The sequence below is a fragment of the Oncorhynchus nerka genome, linkage group LG12 (genome assembly GCF_034236695.1).
Source record: "Oncorhynchus nerka isolate Pitt River linkage group LG12, Oner_Uvic_2.0, whole genome shotgun sequence".
In the NCBI taxonomy this organism is placed as follows: Eukaryota; Metazoa; Chordata; class Actinopteri; order Salmoniformes; family Salmonidae; genus Oncorhynchus; species Oncorhynchus nerka.
This window is the reverse complement of record NC_088407.1, coordinates 72,666,327-72,683,837: the sequence shown is the minus strand read 5'-3', so window position 1 is coordinate 72,683,837 and position 17,511 is coordinate 72,666,327. Positions and strand designations below refer to the sequence as shown.

General features: G+C 41.8%; 1 protein-coding gene across 1 annotated transcript; it reads left to right on the top strand.

Moving 5' to 3' along the window:
• Positions 1–164: 164 nt before the first annotated feature.
• On the top strand, positions 165–9,687 carry LOC115138697 (E2F-associated phosphoprotein-like). Its single transcript, XM_029675820.2, has 6 exons — positions 165–363; positions 753–940; positions 1,137–1,241; positions 1,445–1,562; positions 8,851–8,976; positions 9,088–9,687. Exons 1-6 carry the CDS (start codon positions 293–295, stop codon positions 9,374–9,376), a joined length of 897 nt encoding a protein of 298 aa, XP_029531680.1. The 5' UTR covers positions 165–292; the 3' UTR covers positions 9,377–9,687.
• The last annotated feature ends 7,824 nt before the right edge of the window (positions 9,688–17,511 follow it).

Here is a 17,511-nt window from a genome sequence, read left to right as displayed (position 1 = left end):
GGGGGGGCATTTCATAAATAGAAGGGGGTGTTTGAGCAATTCCCTTTTACTCCAGTCATTACAAGGAAGAAACAGACATTACACGAATGAATTGAAAACTGTCCGCTACTTCAACAATTTCGTTTCTACTGATGAATCTCACTATCTCACACACCGAACTTTTACTTTGAAAAGCGCAAACCGGAAGTAAGCTACAAGATCCTGGCGTGCGTCAAAAAGTTTCCTCTGTTTATCTTTAGCTACCTCTTAACCGTTTTCGTTGGTTAGATTGTTAGAATTCTCAAAATACCAAATGAACAGACACGTAGAGGATGATTCATATGAGATAGAGGAGCCAAGTGATGAAGAAAGAGCTGAAGACAGGTAAATATGGTTACATGTTTTGGCGTAAGCATTTGGCTAGCTGGATAGGAGACTTAACGTAAGCTGGTGGGTGGTTCAATGCAAGCATGGTCGCTAGTGATGCTATCTACTAGTAGGCTAACGTGTCAATGTTAATGGTTTGGGTATTGTGTTAACATTGTTACCTTGATTTTCTTTTAGGCCCTTAAAATGCAAGACTACTTGGACAAATTTGTGATGCAGGGTTGGGGTCAATTCCATTTAAAAAAGTGCCAATTGAAATCAATGATCTCAGTCCTCCATAAGTACTTTATTGTTGGGGCGCAAAAGTTGTGAGTGTTGTTCAAACAGGATATGACCAATTTAAAACTGTACATCAAGACATCCCTATGTTGTTGCTGTATTTCCAGCTCTGAGGATGAGCTGGAAGTGCTCTTGAACGGGACCCCAAATCAGAAGAAGAAACTCATCCGAGAATACCTCACTGGGGAGAGTGAGTCCTCCAGTGGGGATGAGTTTGAGAAAGAGATGGAGGCAGAGCTCAGCACCACCATTAAAACTATGGAGTGCAAATGGTTGCCCCTTACAGCATCAGCAGGTGGAATTTCCTTCTAGCATTATTTGTTATTTTTTTTGTGGGGGATACTTGTCCAATTAGTATGCCTACCTATGCACAGTGTTCTGTTATGAATAGTGATAACACTTCAGCTGCATTTACTGAATTTGTTGGCCATTTTATCTCAATAACATTGTACAGCTGTACTCATTGATGAGTGTCCATCTGTCCATCCCAGGGGAGACTTCGGGTACCAATGATAATGCTTCAACACCTGGGTTGCCAGAGCTTTATGACAATGTTTATTTTGACTCCGATTCAGAAGAGGAGGAAACGGCTCCAAGTAAGTGTGTAGCTCGGATTCATTGGTAAACCAAACTCTGTGACACCGAGGGACGGTTTCCTGGACGCAGATTAAGTTTAGCCCTGGACTAAAAAGCTATTTCAATGGAGATTCTCCATCCAGCATGTTTTTAAGTTCACGACAGTCGTATTGTGTTGTACAGATACTGCAATAAAAAACAATAATTTGATCCTCTTCTGCAGGTAGTTCGTTGGGTAAGAGATGCAGGAAACAGCGATCCATCCCCACCAACGATGAACTACTGTACGACCCTGATGAGGATGACCGGGATCAGGCATGGGTGGACGCCAAGAGGAAGAGGTAAGCAATGTATCCACATAAAACAAACTGTTACAAAAGTGTTTTGGTGTGTAAGAGGTACCAGTGCATCCAGTCTGACACCAACAGGCTCTTGACCAGCTTCTATCCCCAAGCAATACGACTGATAAATAGCTAACAAAATATCTACACGGGCCGAGTTTACCTTGTATCTTTATTTCAGTATTTGCACTGTTTCTGCACACTCACAGGGCCCTATACACACACACACAGTCCAACAAACACTCACTCCATCATATCCTCACTCACACCTTTGTCTGTACATTATGACTTGAATCTATTCTACTGCAACCTGAAACCTGCTCCTTTTACTCTCTGTTCCGAACGTACTAGACGACCAGTTCTTATAGCCGTTAGCCGTACCCTTATCCTACTCCTCCTTTGTTCCTCTGGTGATGTAGAGGTTAATTCAGGCCCTGCAGTGCCTAGCTCCACTCCCATTCCCGAGGCGCTCTCATTTTTTGACTTCTGTAACCGTCAAAACCTTGGTTTCATGCACGTTAACATTCACTGCTTTAGCACACTCGGCCAACCCGGATGTCCTAGCCATGTCTGAATCCTGGCTTAGGAAGGCCACCAAAAACCCTGAAATTTCCATCCCTAACTATAACATTTTCCGACAATATAAAACTGCCAAAGGGGGCGGAGTTAGCCTGCAGAGTTCTGTCTTACTATCCTGGTCTGTGCCCAAACAATTCAAGCTTCTACTTTTAAAAATCCACCTTTCCAGAAACAAGTCTCTCACCATTGCCGCTTGCTATAGACCACCTTCTGCCCCCAGCTGTGCCATGGACACCATATGTGAATTGATTTCCCCCATCTATCTTCAGAGGTTGTGCTGTTAGGTGACCTAAACTGGGACATGCTTAACACCCCGGCCATCCTACAGTCTAAGCTTGATGCCCTCAATCTCACACAAATTATCAATGAACCTACCAGGTACAACCCCAAATCTGTTAACACGGGCACCCTCATAGATATCATCCTAACCAACCTGCCCTCCAAATACACTTCTTCTGTCTTCAACCAGGATCTCAGCGATCACTGCCTCATTGCCTGCGTCCGTAATGGGTCTGCGGTCAAATGACCACCCATCATCACTGTCAAAATCCCCCTAAAACACTTCAGCGAGCAGTTCTTTCTAATCGACCTGGCCCGGGTATCCTGGAAGGATATTGACCTCATTCTGTCAGTAGAGGATGCCTGGTTATTCTTTAAATATTCTTTCCTTACCATCTTAAATAAGCATGCCCCATTCCATAAAAAAAAAACCAGGAACAGATATAGACCTTGGTTCACTCCAGAACTGACTGCCCTTGACCAGCACAAAAACATCCTGTGGCGTACTGCATTAGCATCGAATAGCACCCGCGATATGCAACTTTTCAGGGAAGTTAGGAAACAATATACACAGGCAGTTAGGAAAGAAAAGGCTAGCTTTTTCAAACAGAAATGTGCATCCTGTAGCACAAACTCCAAAAAGTTCTGGGACACTGTAAAGTCCATGGAGAACAAGAGCACCTCCTCCCAGTTGCCCACTGCACTGAGGCTAGGAAACACTGTCACCAAATATAAATCCACGATATTTGAGAATTTCAATGTCTTTTTCTACAGCTGGCTATGCTTTCCACCTGGCTACCCCTACCCCGGTCAACAGCCCTGCACCCCTCACAGCAACTTGCCCAAGCCTCCCCCATTTCTCCTTCACCCAAATCCAGATAGCTGATGTTCTGAAAGAGCTGCAAAATCTGGACCCGTACAAATCAGCCGGGCTAGACAATCTGGACCCTCTCGTTCAAAAATGATCAGCCGAAATTGTTGCAACCCCTATTACTAGCCTGTTCAACCTCTTTCGTATCGTCTGAGATCCCCAAAGATTGGAAAGCTGCCGCGGTCATCCCAATCTTCAAAGGGGGAGACACTCTAGACCCAAACTGCTACAGACCTATATCTATCCTACCCTGCCTTTCTAAAGTCTTTGAAAGCCAAGTTAACCAACAGATCACCGACCATTTAGAATCCCACCGTACCTTGTCCGCTATGCAATCTGGTTTCCGAGCTGATCATGGGTGCACCTCAGCAACGCTCAAGGTCCTAAGCAATATCATAACTAGAGGTTGTGCAATGTAACAGGAATATTTAGACTTATGGATGCCACCCGTTAGATAAAGTACGGAACGTTTTTGAGATATTAATGACATAAGGCTCGTATTTCTGTGTGTTATCATGTTATAATTAAGTCTATGATTTGATAGACCAGTCTGACTGAGCGGTGGTAGGCAGCAGCAGGCTCGTGAGCATTAATTCAAACAGCACTTTTGTGTGTTTGCCAGCAGCTGTTTATGACTTCAAGCCTACCAACTCCCGAGATTAGGTTCGTGTAACCGATGTGAAATGGCTAGCTAGTTAGCGGGGTGCGCGCTAATAGCGTTTCAAACGTCACTTGCTCTGAGACTTGGAGTGGTTGTTCCCCTTGCTCTGCAAGGGCCGTGGCTTTTGTGGAGCGATGGGTAACGCTGCTTCGAGGGTGGCTGTTGTCGTTGTGTTCCTGGTTCGAGCCCAGGTAGGAGCGAGGAGTGGGACGGAAGCTATACTGTTACACTGGCAATACTAAAGTGCCTATAAGAACATCCAATTGTCAAAGGTTAATGAAATACAAATGGTATAGAGAGAAATAGTCCTATAATTCCTATATTAACTACAACCTAAAACTTCTTACCTGGGAATATTGAAGACTCATGTTAAAAGGAACCACCAGCTTTCATATGTTCTCATGTTCTGAGCAAGGAACTTAAACGTTAGCTTTCTTACATGCACATATTGCACTTTTACTTTCTTCTCCAACACTTTGTTTTTGCATTATTTAAATCAAATTGTACATGTTTCATTATTTATTTGAGGCTAAATAGATTTGATTGATGTATTATATTAAGTTCAAATAAGTGTTCATTCAGTATTGTTGTAATTGTCATTATTACAAATACATTTTTTTTTAATTGGCAGATTAATCGGTATCGGCTTATTTTTTGGGGTCCTCCAATAATCGGTATCGGCGTTGAAAAATCATAAGCGGTCGACCTCTAATCATAACCGCCGTCGCTAAGAGACAATACTGTGCAGCTGTATTCATCGACCTGGCAAAGGCTTTTCGACTCTGTCAATCACCACATTCTTATCGGCAGACTCAACAGCCTTGGTTTCTCAAATGACTGCTTCGCCTGGTTCACCAACTACTTCTCAGACAGAGTTCAGTCTGTCAAATCCGGGGGCCTGTTGTCCGGATCTCTGGCAGTCTATGGGGGTGCCACAGGGTTCAATTCTCGGGGCGACTCTTTTCTCGGTTCACATCAATGATGTATCTTGTGGCTGGTGATTCTCTGATCTACCTCTACGCAGACAACACCATTCTGTATACTTCTGGCCCTTCTTTGGACACTGTTAACTAACCTCTAGATGAGCTTCAATGCCATACAACTCTCCTTCTGTGGCCTCCAACTGCTCTTAAATTCTGGTAAAACTAAATGCATGCTCTTTAACCGATCGCTGCCCGCACCTGCCCGCCTGTTCAGCATCACTACTCTGGATGGTTCTGACTAGGAATATGTGGACAACTACAAATACCTAAGTGTTTGGTTAGACTGTAAACTCTCCTTCCAGACTCACATTAAGCATCTCCAATCCAAAATTAAATCTAGTATTGGCTTCCTATTTTGCAACAAAGCATCCTTCACTCATGCTGCCAAACATACCATCGTAAACTGACTATCCTGCCGATCCTCTTCTTTGGCAATGTCATTTACAAAATAGCCTCCCAACGCTCTACTCAGCAAATTGGATGCAGTCTATCACAGTTTCGTCCTTTTTGTCACAAAAGCTCCATATACTACCCACCACTGCGACCTGTATGGTCTAGTTGGCTGGCTCTCGCTTCATATTCGTCGACAAACCCACTGGCTCCAGGTCATCTAAGTCTTTGCTAGGTAAAGCCCCGCCTTATCTCAGCTCACTGGTCACCATAGCAGCACCCACCTGTAGCAGGCGCTCTAGCAGGTATATTTCATTCGTCACCCCCAAAGCCAATTCCTCCGTTGGCTGTCTTTCCTTCAAGTTCTCTGCTGCCAATGACTGGAACGAATTGCAAAAATCAGTGAAGCTGGAGACTCATATCTCCCTCACTAACTTTAGGCACCAGCTGTCAGAGCAGCTCACAGATCATTGCACCTGTGCATAGCTCATCTGTAAAAAGCCCATCCAACTACCTCATCCCCCATACTGTTATTTTATTTATTTTGCTCCTTTGCACCCCAGTATCTCTACTTGCACACTCATCTTCTGCACATCTTTCACTCCAGTGTTTAATTGCTAAATTGTAATTATTTCACCACTATGGCCCATTTATTGCCTTACCTCATTTGCACACACTGTATAAAGACTTTTTCTATTGTGTTATTGACTGTATATTTGTTGTTCCATGTTTAACTCTGTGTTGTTGTTTGTCACACTGCTTTGCTTTATCTTGGCCAGGTCACAGTTGTAAATGAGAACTTGTTCTCAACTAGCCTACCTGGTTAAATAAATGTGTGGGAGAAAACCTTCTTTTTTTTAAACACACATGTATACTGACTCTGTACATGCAAGCTGCTGCTACTCTGTTTATCTTATATCATTTTGCCTAGTCACCTTACCCCTATACATATTTACCTCCATCACTCCAGTATCCTTGCACATGTAAATATGGTATACTATATATTTCCTGTATTTGGGTTAGGGTTGCATATGAGGCCTCATCTTCACTGTCACTTTCCAACCTTGTTGAGGATGGCTCGTTGTCAGGCTCAAAATGCCTCAAATTTGCCTGGGTGGTCACCAACTTTTCAACCCTTGTATTGGTCAGCCTGTTGCGTGCTTTGGTGTGTGTCTTCCCAAACAAGGACCAGTTGCGCTCTGTGTCGGCCGATGATTGTGGGATTTGGAGGATGATGGAGGCAACAGGGGAAAGAGCCTCGGATCCACAAAGTCCCTTCCACCAGGTGGCTGATGAGATATGTTGTCACGACTGTCATATTGCATCTCCATCCCAAAGCCCTTGCTTGGAAGTGTACTTCGCCAGACTGCCAAGAACCTTGCCTTTATCCAGGCCAAGGTGGCAAGACACGGTAGTGATGACACTATAGGCCTTGTTGATTTCTGTACCAGACAGGATGCTCTTGCCTGGATACTTGGGGTCCAACACGTACGCTGTGGCGTGTATGGGCTTCAGGCAGAAGTCTTCTCGCTTTTTCATGTATTTCAGAACTGCAGTTTCCTCTGCTTGGAGCAACAGTGAAGTGGGAAGGGCAGTACAGATGATGGCATTGTCTCCCTCAATCCGTGCAATGGCTACTGCTATAGGTTTCAGGCTGCTTACCACTCTCTCCCAAAATACATCATCCAGGAGGATCCTCTTGATGGGGCTGGTCATATCGGCAGACTGATGTGGCCATTTCTTGGAGAGTCCTTCCCCCCCAGGAGACTGTCAAACATGATGACAACACCACCCTAACAGGTGTTGCTGGGCAGCTTCAATGTGGTGCTCTTATTCTTCTCACTTTGCTTATTGAGGTAGATTGCTGCTATAACTTGATGACCCTTCACATACCCAACCATTTCCTTGGCTCTCTTGTAGAGTGTATCCATGATGTCCTTGAGGAGCAGATTCAAAGCATGAGCAGCACAGCCAATTAGTGTGATGTGAGGGTAGGACTCCTCCTCTTTAGACCAAGCAGCCTTCATGTTCACAGCATTGTCTGTCACCAGTACCTTCTGTGGTCCAAGGCCATTGATGACTGCCTTCAGCTCATCTGCAATGTAGGGCCCGTGTGTCTGTTGTCCCTTGTGTCTGTGCTCTTGTGGAATACTGGTTGAGGGGTGGAGATGATATAGTTAATTATTCCTTGCCCACGAACATTCAACCACCCATCAGAGATGATTGCAATACAGTCTGCTTTCTCTGATTTGCTTGACCTTCACTTGAACTCTTGTTGAAGTCTGCGTCCAGCAAATGAGTAGATAAAGCATGTCTGGTTGGAGGGGTGTATGCTGGGCAAAGAACATTCAGAAATCTTTTCCAATACACATTGCCTGTGAGCATCAGAGGTGAAGCAGTTGCCTGAGCTTTGTATGTAAGATATTCAACAGCATTTCTCTATGTTCCTCCATTGAGTCAAAAAAATATTCTGATTCCAGGAGGACCATGAGCTGTTGCTATCGATAAGGTGTCTGATTAATCATTTTCACCTCGAATAGAAGTAGAGGGACTTTTGTCCGAGGTTGCTTGTTGTGAGCGCTGAGGGAACTTTTTGCACTTGGCCAGATGATTCTGCATCTTTGTTGCATTCTTCACATATGATTTGGCACAGTAGTTGCAAATGTACACAGCTTTTCCTTCTACATTAGTAAAGATTAGAAAGAAATTAGTTTAAAAAAAACAAATACAGTTCCATGTACAGATAAATAGTTAAGCAGTTAGATTAAACAACTCCTTTGGATAAATGTTTTAAAATGAATCATGTATGGAAACGGGTGAATTAACACTCCTCAGTTAGCAGGCTCAAGCAAGCTAAAACCCACATGGTAGCAAAAACAAACTAGCATAAATTGTTAACAAGTTAGAAATGATTTACACACACTTTGCTGTAGGCTACTATTTACTAGTTAACAAAAAATAATGTATGTCATATAAAATATATTCACCCCACCCAGTATTGTAATCAAAACTTACCAGAAAGCATGTAGTCCTTGGCTCAGACAGTGTAGTAGTGTGGGCTCAATAGCATCTAGTGTGCAAGATCTTGAGAATCAGCTGTACATGTGATGGAAGAATGCACTGTGCATGCAGAGGGTTCACTGTTATAAGCTGACTTTTTTTGATGAATTTAAGCATGGAAAATTTCTGGAAAAATTCCAACCCTTTGCAACCCTATATAGTATGCTTGCTTACTTTATTGTGCATTTCTTGTTTTTCTTTTGTTTTTTTCTAGTAAAACATGTTTGATTATTGAATTATTGGGCCTTGAGTTTGCAAGAGAGTCATTTCACTGTACTTGTGCATGTGACATAAAAAAATAAAAAAACAGGTGAAGGTTTAAAGAACATCTAAATATTTAGGGTCGGTTTCCCGAACCCAGATTAGGAAAGCATGCTTGGGGAATCACCTTTGAACGTGCTTTTTAGTCCATGAGTAGGGTTGGTTTTGGTCACAGATGTCAATTATGTTCCCCTGTTTGATCAGGTACAATGAAAAGAGAAGATTGCCATCTTCACAGAACAGAAGAGGGCAGTCCCAGGTGCTTCCAAGCAGCGATGCTGTCCTTAACTGCCCAGCATGCATGACCATGCTGTGCCTCGACTGCCAAAGGTAAGAAATTAAGACTTGTAGATTAATTTGGCCGTGAATATTGTCTTTAATCGAAATAGAAGAAAAATGTAATTTGTCTGAGTTGACCGCTTGTTTTTTTTTTGTCCACAGGCATGACAAATACAGGACCCAATACAGAGCCATGTTTGTCATGAACTGCACAGTAAACAAAGAGGAGATTTTACGGTACAAAACACTCAACGAGAACAACCTGAAGAACAGAAAGAGGAAAGGGCGTCAACCAGAGCCAACAACGGCAATTGAAGCCACAGATTCAGGAGTGATGGTGGGCGGAGAGATCTACCATCCTGTCCAGTGCACAGAGTGCTCCACTGAGGTGGCAGTGCTCGATAAGGACGAGGTCTACCACTTTTTTAACATCCTCGCCAGCCACTGCTAAAATGACTGTTGCTGTGACCTTTGATGTCTCTGTTAAAACATTTGTTACCTGAATGCACATGCCAACATATTTTTCTGTTATAAGACAGGTGTGTATTTTGTAAAGGTATGCTGTACAGCCACTGTCCTCCGTTATATTAAGTTTACCCCTATGGCATTTATTGTATTTTTCTTGGTATATATATATATATATTTTTGTGTGTGTGTGTGTGCAACAAATCTACTTATTTTGTTTTTCTGAAGTTGGACCTGGCTACCACAGATATTTGGTCATTAGTACATATCAAAATAAAATGTTTTTAATATTTTGTAGCTAAACTCTCTTACAGAACTTTCCTCTGATTGTATTACTAGAAATAATAAGAAAACAAAACATACATTTGAGTTTATTGCAATGAGCAAAAATGTAAAGGGAATATTTCAACCCAATGTCCTTGAATCATGTAAAATAGATCTTAGTTGTAGCATATGATTTGGCAGAAAGAGATTTGGTTCAGATTTATCCTAAAAGTTTTATCCAAAAGCAAGGAGGGACCAAATATGAAGGGGCCACCGCATGGGGACATTACTGGTCCCCAGTGGGCTTAAATTAGCAACAAAGATTGTACTTTCCATCTCCATTTCTTTGGTAGCAGTGTATTTTATAGAATAGGCTTTTCTTTTGAAATCCGAGTAGTCAGTACAGGAAAGGAAGTGGGAACTCCCCTTTACGCGTCGTTTTTCATGGAATTCGTGATTGGTTGACAAAGAAAAACGTGTGATTAAACGTCATTGTCACCAGGAACTAATCGGCGATCATTAAAAAGAAGAGAGAATACGACGTAAAGTTATGGCGTTTGAAGATGTCTGGAAGAAAATCTCCTGGTTGTATTACCAGTATATTCTCGTCACGGCTTTATACATGTTGGAACCTTGGGAGAGAGCAATCTTCAGTATCCTTTTTGGGTCGAGAATGGTTCGAAAAGAACTCGTCTACTTGGGTATCTTAGCTTGAGATCGGCACGGTGTGGTAGTTCATTACCTTACGTAGTCGACTGAACTCAACGTTTTGCAATGTAGTTGAGCGGGGACTAGTATGGTAAATCTTAGCGTTTAGTCGGCTAAACCTTGCACTATAATTTCGAGTCGTTACAAAGTAATAAACCATTACTGCTGATGGACAACCGTACTAGTCCGCCCTAGGACAGTGTAGTGTGGTGAAATTGGTCGAATTTTTACAGCCAGGTAGTAGGGCCTTGTCGCACCTGTAAAAAGCGTGTTTACGCAACTCTCGCGAAATGTGGAACTCTGGTCTCCCATCTGTATTTCAAATATTAATTCAATTTGCTTTATCTGGCATAAGAACTGAATGTGTTGACCAAAGATTTTTTTATAACTAACCCACGATAGACCGCAGCTTTTCGTTTCCAATATCAACAAATTAATCATAGTAGGCAAAACAACCAAGGAGTTATTTGCATGTATTTACATATTTTCTTTATGGAACGGCTGAAGTGCGCGTGTGCAATAACCAGTAGTGTGTGCTACAGAAATTATTTGACTCAAGCCACAAAATTAAGGGAAATCCCCCCTTCAAATGTCCTTAATTTTGTGGCTACAGGAAATTAGAAGGGGGGGGGGGGATTGCCTATCCTGATGTGAAGTTTGTTCGATTGTTCTATAGAAAGTAGTTGACTCTAGCCACAAAATTAAGGAAATTCGAAAAGGGGGCAATGCGCTCCGACAGTCGAGTACTTCTGTGCCACATGAAAATTGGAACACATTGTTTCGTCCCTTCCATAGCCGTGGGGGCAGTGTTGTGTAGGCAATGAAGCTTGATCTATAGGCTATGCGTCAAAGTACCCTATTTTGCATCGATAAGCAAATATAATCTAAGTGACTGTTCAAACAATAAACCAAACAAAATTGTAGCCTTATTAAAATCTCCCCCAAAATGTTTTTGGGTTAGAAGTAATAACTAGTGATTACAGGCGACTGAAGCTAGCCATGTGCTTTTTTCTCCATTACCAAAACATGACTTATTTGTAGCAGATATAGGAATGAAAACATGAGCATTAATACACGAGCACCATATCAAACTGAGATAATGTTTAGGTTACACCGGCAAGTATAAGAATATTTGCCAGGCATATTTGGGGCTCCCGAGTGGCGCAGCGGTCTAAGGCACTGCATCTCAGTGCTAGAGGTGTCACTACAGACCCTGATTCGATTCCAGGCTGTATCACAACCGGCCGTGATTGGGAGTCCCATAGGGCGGTGCACAATTGGCCCAGCGTCTTCCGGGTTTGGCCGAGGTAGGCCGTCATTGTAAATAAGAATTTGTTCTTAACTGACTTGCCTAGTTAAATAATAAATATAAATCTGATCATTTCACATGGAGATGCTGAAAATCCACTTCACTCAGTGTAGATGAAGGGGAGGAGACAGGTTAAATAAGGATTTTCAAGCCCTGAGACAATTGAGACATGGATTGTGTATGAGTGCCATTCAGAGGGTGAATGGGCAAGACAAGCGTGCCTTTGAACAGGGTATGTTGCACCAGTTTGAGTGTGTCAAGAACTGCAACACTGCTGGGTTTTTCACTCTAAACAGTTTCCTGTATGTAACAAGAATGATCCACCACCCAAAGGACATCCAGCCAACTTGGCACAACTGTAGGACGCATTGGAGTCAACATGGACCAGCATCCCTGTGGAACACTTTCAACACCTTGTAGAGTCCATGCCCCAACGAATTGAGGCTGTTCTGAGGGCAGGAGGTGCAACTCAATATTAGGAAGTTGTACCATATTTAGCTTACCTGTGGCTTGCTGTGTTTTACTAAAGGTCTAGGCTGCGTTTCAAACACATAAAAGACACCCTCCTCCACTCACCCTCACCTTACGCCCTTGGGGGAACCCCGTGGCCATCTTTGTCGTCGGTCCAGATGATTGGCCAAGCAAGGGAAGTTGGCAACATAAGCCCCTCAGCCCTAATTTTTGATTGAGTTTGCGAGTGTACAATTATGTTCACTCCGGGGCCTGAAATGCCCCATAATTCAATTTGCGATGATTGTACATCTGCTAAGAAAAGTCAGCCAAAGCTTAAAACCAACATTAATATGGAGAAGTCAACATAAGTGTAAGTACAAACAAATGTAAATAAGTTAGAAATTGTGCTACTAATGCACATGACGGCTCAAACACGTATCATAAAAGTCATTTTTTTTGTTTGGTTGGCTTTTGGAAACGTTAGCTTGCCCATAGAACTGTCCCTGACATCACACTTATACATTGTTATTTCCAATATACCTGATATAGTCGGATGGCTAGTATTCGATGTCTTCGGATGCGTTGTCTTCTAGCCAAGATATGAAATGCAATCATAATTGACTGTAGCACATATAAAGCACACACAACAGCTACCGGTGGTTCCATGATGACTGAAAAAACAACCGTGGAACGAACAAGTGACACATTTCCGGGCAAGAGTGGTCCACTTAATTTGAGGGCTGTTTGGAATGCAGCCCTAGTCAATAATAGTTATAAGTATTGGTACATTTCCTTAACCTCTCTCTCAGACTCCATCCTGATATCTGTAGCAGGGATGGCTGTGTACACTGGCTACGTGTTCATGCCTCAGCACATCATGGCCATACTGCAGTACTTTGAGATGGTTCAATGACACGAGTTGTACCCAAGCCTGGGTGTGCCTGTGACTGCTGTCACCATGGAATTAGAATGAATTCTCATTTTAATTTTATGGCTGTCACCTGGACCTGGAGGACAGACGGGGAGAGAGAGAACGAGGATCTCATTCCATTTCCTGGAACTATTTTTTTCTGTGCTTGTCATCATGGAAACATGAACAGTGTTCTTGGACAGGGGGGGGGGGGGGGTACAGAGAGGAGTCCACTGGCACGTCTGATGTTCTAGGACATTAAACCATTGTTGTCTTACTGAGTTGCTTTGCAGTTTGCACAGCAAATGTAACGGTTTTGTTGTTTCCTATTGTACAGATATACACAGTTATTATTCACTGTACCTTTTTATAAATCGCTTTTTATGACATTCTAAATCCCTCCTGCAATTGTGATTCAAATTTTTTTTCCCGGGGTGGCATATTTTATCACATATTCGTATATACGATTGTATGAGATTGTATACATATCTGTAAAACTTTCGATTTGATATGTTTGTTGGTTAGCAAAAATGTTATATTTGTTATGAAACTTAACTGAGCAGTCTCAGGATGGAAAGCCACGTTTTGGGGGCATTGCTGAAGCTAACTGTGACATTATCTTTTCTTTAATATATGTAACAAAAATGACCAAATGTCTGTATTCTAAATCTCAAACATTTATTTTAATTTTAAATGTTAATGTTTCTGAAGTGTCATTGCTGTTGATACATGCTCTAAAATACATCTCTTTCGTGTGGAGAATTTTGAGGCTCCAAATTGTTTTGCCATTTCCTGTACATCTAGAAAGGTCTTGAGTAAGAAATGAGTATAGTTAATTGACATCCTAAGAAATGGAATACAGTACTTGTTACTCTGTTACTCTGCTTTGGAAGAAGCAGGTGGTAAGGGCGGAAGGTAGCTTTGCGGTTAGAGAGGCGAGCCAGCAACCGGACGGGAAACATTGGAAGGGAAGTGAGCTGGCAACCAGAGGGTTGCTGATATATAATCCTAGATGCCATTGCCTGCTGTTGTGCCCTTGAGTAAGGCACTTAACCCCCCCACAACAACAACAGCTCTCAGTGTGGCAGCCCCCCCGGACCTCTCCAAAACATGTATGTGTGTCTTTTGGAGGGGTTAAAAGGGGAAGTCAAATTTCAGTTAGTCCATGTGTGGAATTGACCATTAAAGTGATCTTCATCTTAAAAGTCAATATATTGTTTAAATAAAGATTTAGTGTTGTGTCACATAAAAATCTTATCTGGTTTGTGTGAAAGATAACATCATGAATGATGTGAAGGCAATGACATAACTGTATTTAAAATATTTCCTCATGCCTAGCTTGCCACTCAGTTGTCAATCAAAAGGTCGGTGGGAGTGGCTGTAATAAGGAATAACCAATGGCCAAATTCAACACACTGGCACTGGCTCGAAATTAAAATAGCAGCTGGTTACTTTTTAAGCTTGGGGGTGATGATGTTCTCACGTACACACTCTGCCCGTTTGCTTGGAGTTTGTACTGCTCCTCTCAGGTCTAGTGTAAATAAAGTGCTCAGCCCGCCAGCGTTGCAACTAGAATTAAGCTCCCTGTGAGCTGAAGCAACAGTTCAGCTGTTGGTGAGGGAGGGAGACTTGTGGAAAACAAAACCTGTTCACCCTTCACATCACTCTCTTGGGTTGTGTTCAGTATAGGGAGAAAACTATTTCGAAACCGAGAGCTACTGCCTGAACTTGTACAATAAGAACACAGCTTTTTATGTTCTGTTGTGAAACGTTTTGCTATGGTGTGCCCTACTGGGCACAACCCTGTTCAGTTCCTTCTCAGAACAATCCATCCTGACTTGCTTTCAACTTTCAATTCTTGGCCAGAGTCTTAAAGTGTGTATGTATCCTATAAGGTTGTGCTCAGACTGTCTTAGTCATGTAGGCTACAGTAGGCTATGGATATATACAAAATATTCTATTCTAAGTGCCCAAATGTCCTATGCTCCATTCATTATGTTATCAATTATCTGTTGGATGTTTCCTCCACTTTATTTTGCTTGTTGACTGTTTATCATATGAAATCTGAGAGACAAACTAAGACCTAAATCTATATTCCTTCCATAGGTCTACAATGAAGACAAATGAAGTTAATATATCTTTTGAAAATATTTCACTGTTTAATACTTGGTGACACAACACCCAGCAAGAAGTACCAGCTTGCCGAATCAAGTTTATAAAGCAGGACTCTTGTTACTCTCTGCAGCGGGTAGTCTCACGTAGGCTAGGCATGCATTTCTCAGAAATCACATACAGTATTCTTTCTGTCTGCTCAGAAACATTTAGGGGATCTGTTGGCCTGTCTATCAATCGTATATGTGTTTATTATCTACATCAGGTTTCGGATGGTTGTACATTTTATATAGTGATTGAATGCAAAACTTAAGAAACAGAGATTTCATCTAAAACAGATTTTCAGGAATGAAAATATGTTATGAGAGTTTGTCAAATCATCCTCAGTCTTTTTCAAGTTTTCTATTTAGTTGTTTTATTGTATAAATAGCCTCCAAATATAATATTGCATTTATAAGGCCTCTTAAAATGTATACATAATTCTATATTGTGAGCTTTAATGAGGAATACATTTATCACATCTGAATATAAGAAATTAAACACATTTTTAGAACCAAGGCAGTTCAGGTCCAAAATCACTTCTGATAAGAGTTATGCTATTAATCCATGATCATGTGCATTGTTCTTTAAATGGCTCTTATGATTAGGGAGGTGAAATTAAATCTGCTTTACAATTAAGATTATAAAATCAAAGTTCACATAGGCTATTGTTTCTCTCTCCCTGCGCATCTTTGGTAGCCAAATGTATGTCTTTATGGTTGAATAAGAATCACCGTTATAATCATTTGCCAGTACAGAGAATTAAGTAAAACCACAAGTACAAATCCCTACCTCCATCCATGGTTAATTTAGGAAAGGGACCATTTTAGCTAGCCACCAAGGACAACAACAAAACGAGATGCAACAATTCAAGGTTTATTCTGTCAATGACGTTTTGCTTTTGATGTGATTGGTGTGAAGACAAATCCAAACTGGCTTCCCTTGACACTTTTTTTTTGTCCACCAGGACCATTCACAGATGAGCTCACTCAGATTAGTTTAACACTGATTGGCTATTATTATTGTTTATTATTTGAACATCTTGGCCATGTTCTGTTATAATCTCCACCCGGCACAGCCAGAAAAGGACTGGCCACCCCACATATGCTCTCTCTAATTCTCTCTTTCTTTCTCTCTCTCGGAGGACCTGAGCCCTAGGACCGTGCCCCAGGACTACCTGACATGATGACTCCTTGCTGTCCCCAGTCCACCTGACTGTGCTGCTGCCTCAGTTTCAACTGTTCTGCCTTATTATTATTCGACCATGCTGGTCATTTATGAACATTTGAACATCTTGGCCATGTTCTGTTATAATCTCCACCCGGGACAGCCAGAAGAGGACTTGCCACCCCACATAGCCTGGTTCCTCTCTAGGTTTCTTCCTAGGTTTTGGCCTTTCTAGGGAGTTTTTCCTAGCCACCGTGCTTCTACACCTGCATTGCTTGCTGTTTGGGGTTTTAGGCTGGGTTTCTGTACAGCACTTTGAGATATCAGCTGATGTACGAAGGGCTATATAAATACATTTGATTTGATATTATTATTATTTATTTATTTTTACCAAGGGAGGCCAAATGCTCGCTGGCTTCCGTTGCATTCAATGCTACAGGCGGCAACAATGTTATACACTTTTTGACCAGACAGCATCAGATAGATGGGCTACACATACGCTTGGATGCTTTCTCCGGTAAGATACATTCAGCCTCTTGAAAATTTGGTACGTTTTGGGGGAAACTTGGCTTCCCTTGGCATTCATAAATACACACCACTGGTTATGAATTGCAATTCATACAATGTTATAAATTTGCAATATGTGTTATATGTAAAAATTCTAATTTGTTGTGGCTAATGTTAGCTAGGTGGTTAACACTAACGTTATCTTGGTGGCTAACATTAGCTAGGGGTTCAGGGTTAAGGTTAGGAGGTAGGTTAAAGGGTTAGGGGAAAGGTTAGGTAACATGTTAAGTAGTTGAAAAAAGTCCCTAAAAAGTAGTAAGTAGTTGCAAAGTTGCTATTTAGGTAAAATCCTAAAGTTGTCCGTGATGAGATTCAAACACACACCCTTTGGGTTGCTAAGATGTTTGTGTTATATGCCCACCCATTCACCTCGACCAACCACCCTCCTTCCGTTTTTGCCTTAAGTAACCTGTTTTATGTAACATTACCAAACATAACACAGCATATTCATTTGAGAGTCCCGGATTTTCGTTTACTATGTTACTTCTAGTCTATGAGAACAGGCTGTTCATGTAGACTAGTGTCGACAAATGAATGTGATATTTGAGACTCTCTCACACATTTGTGTTCAGTTTGTGTGTGATATGGCTGT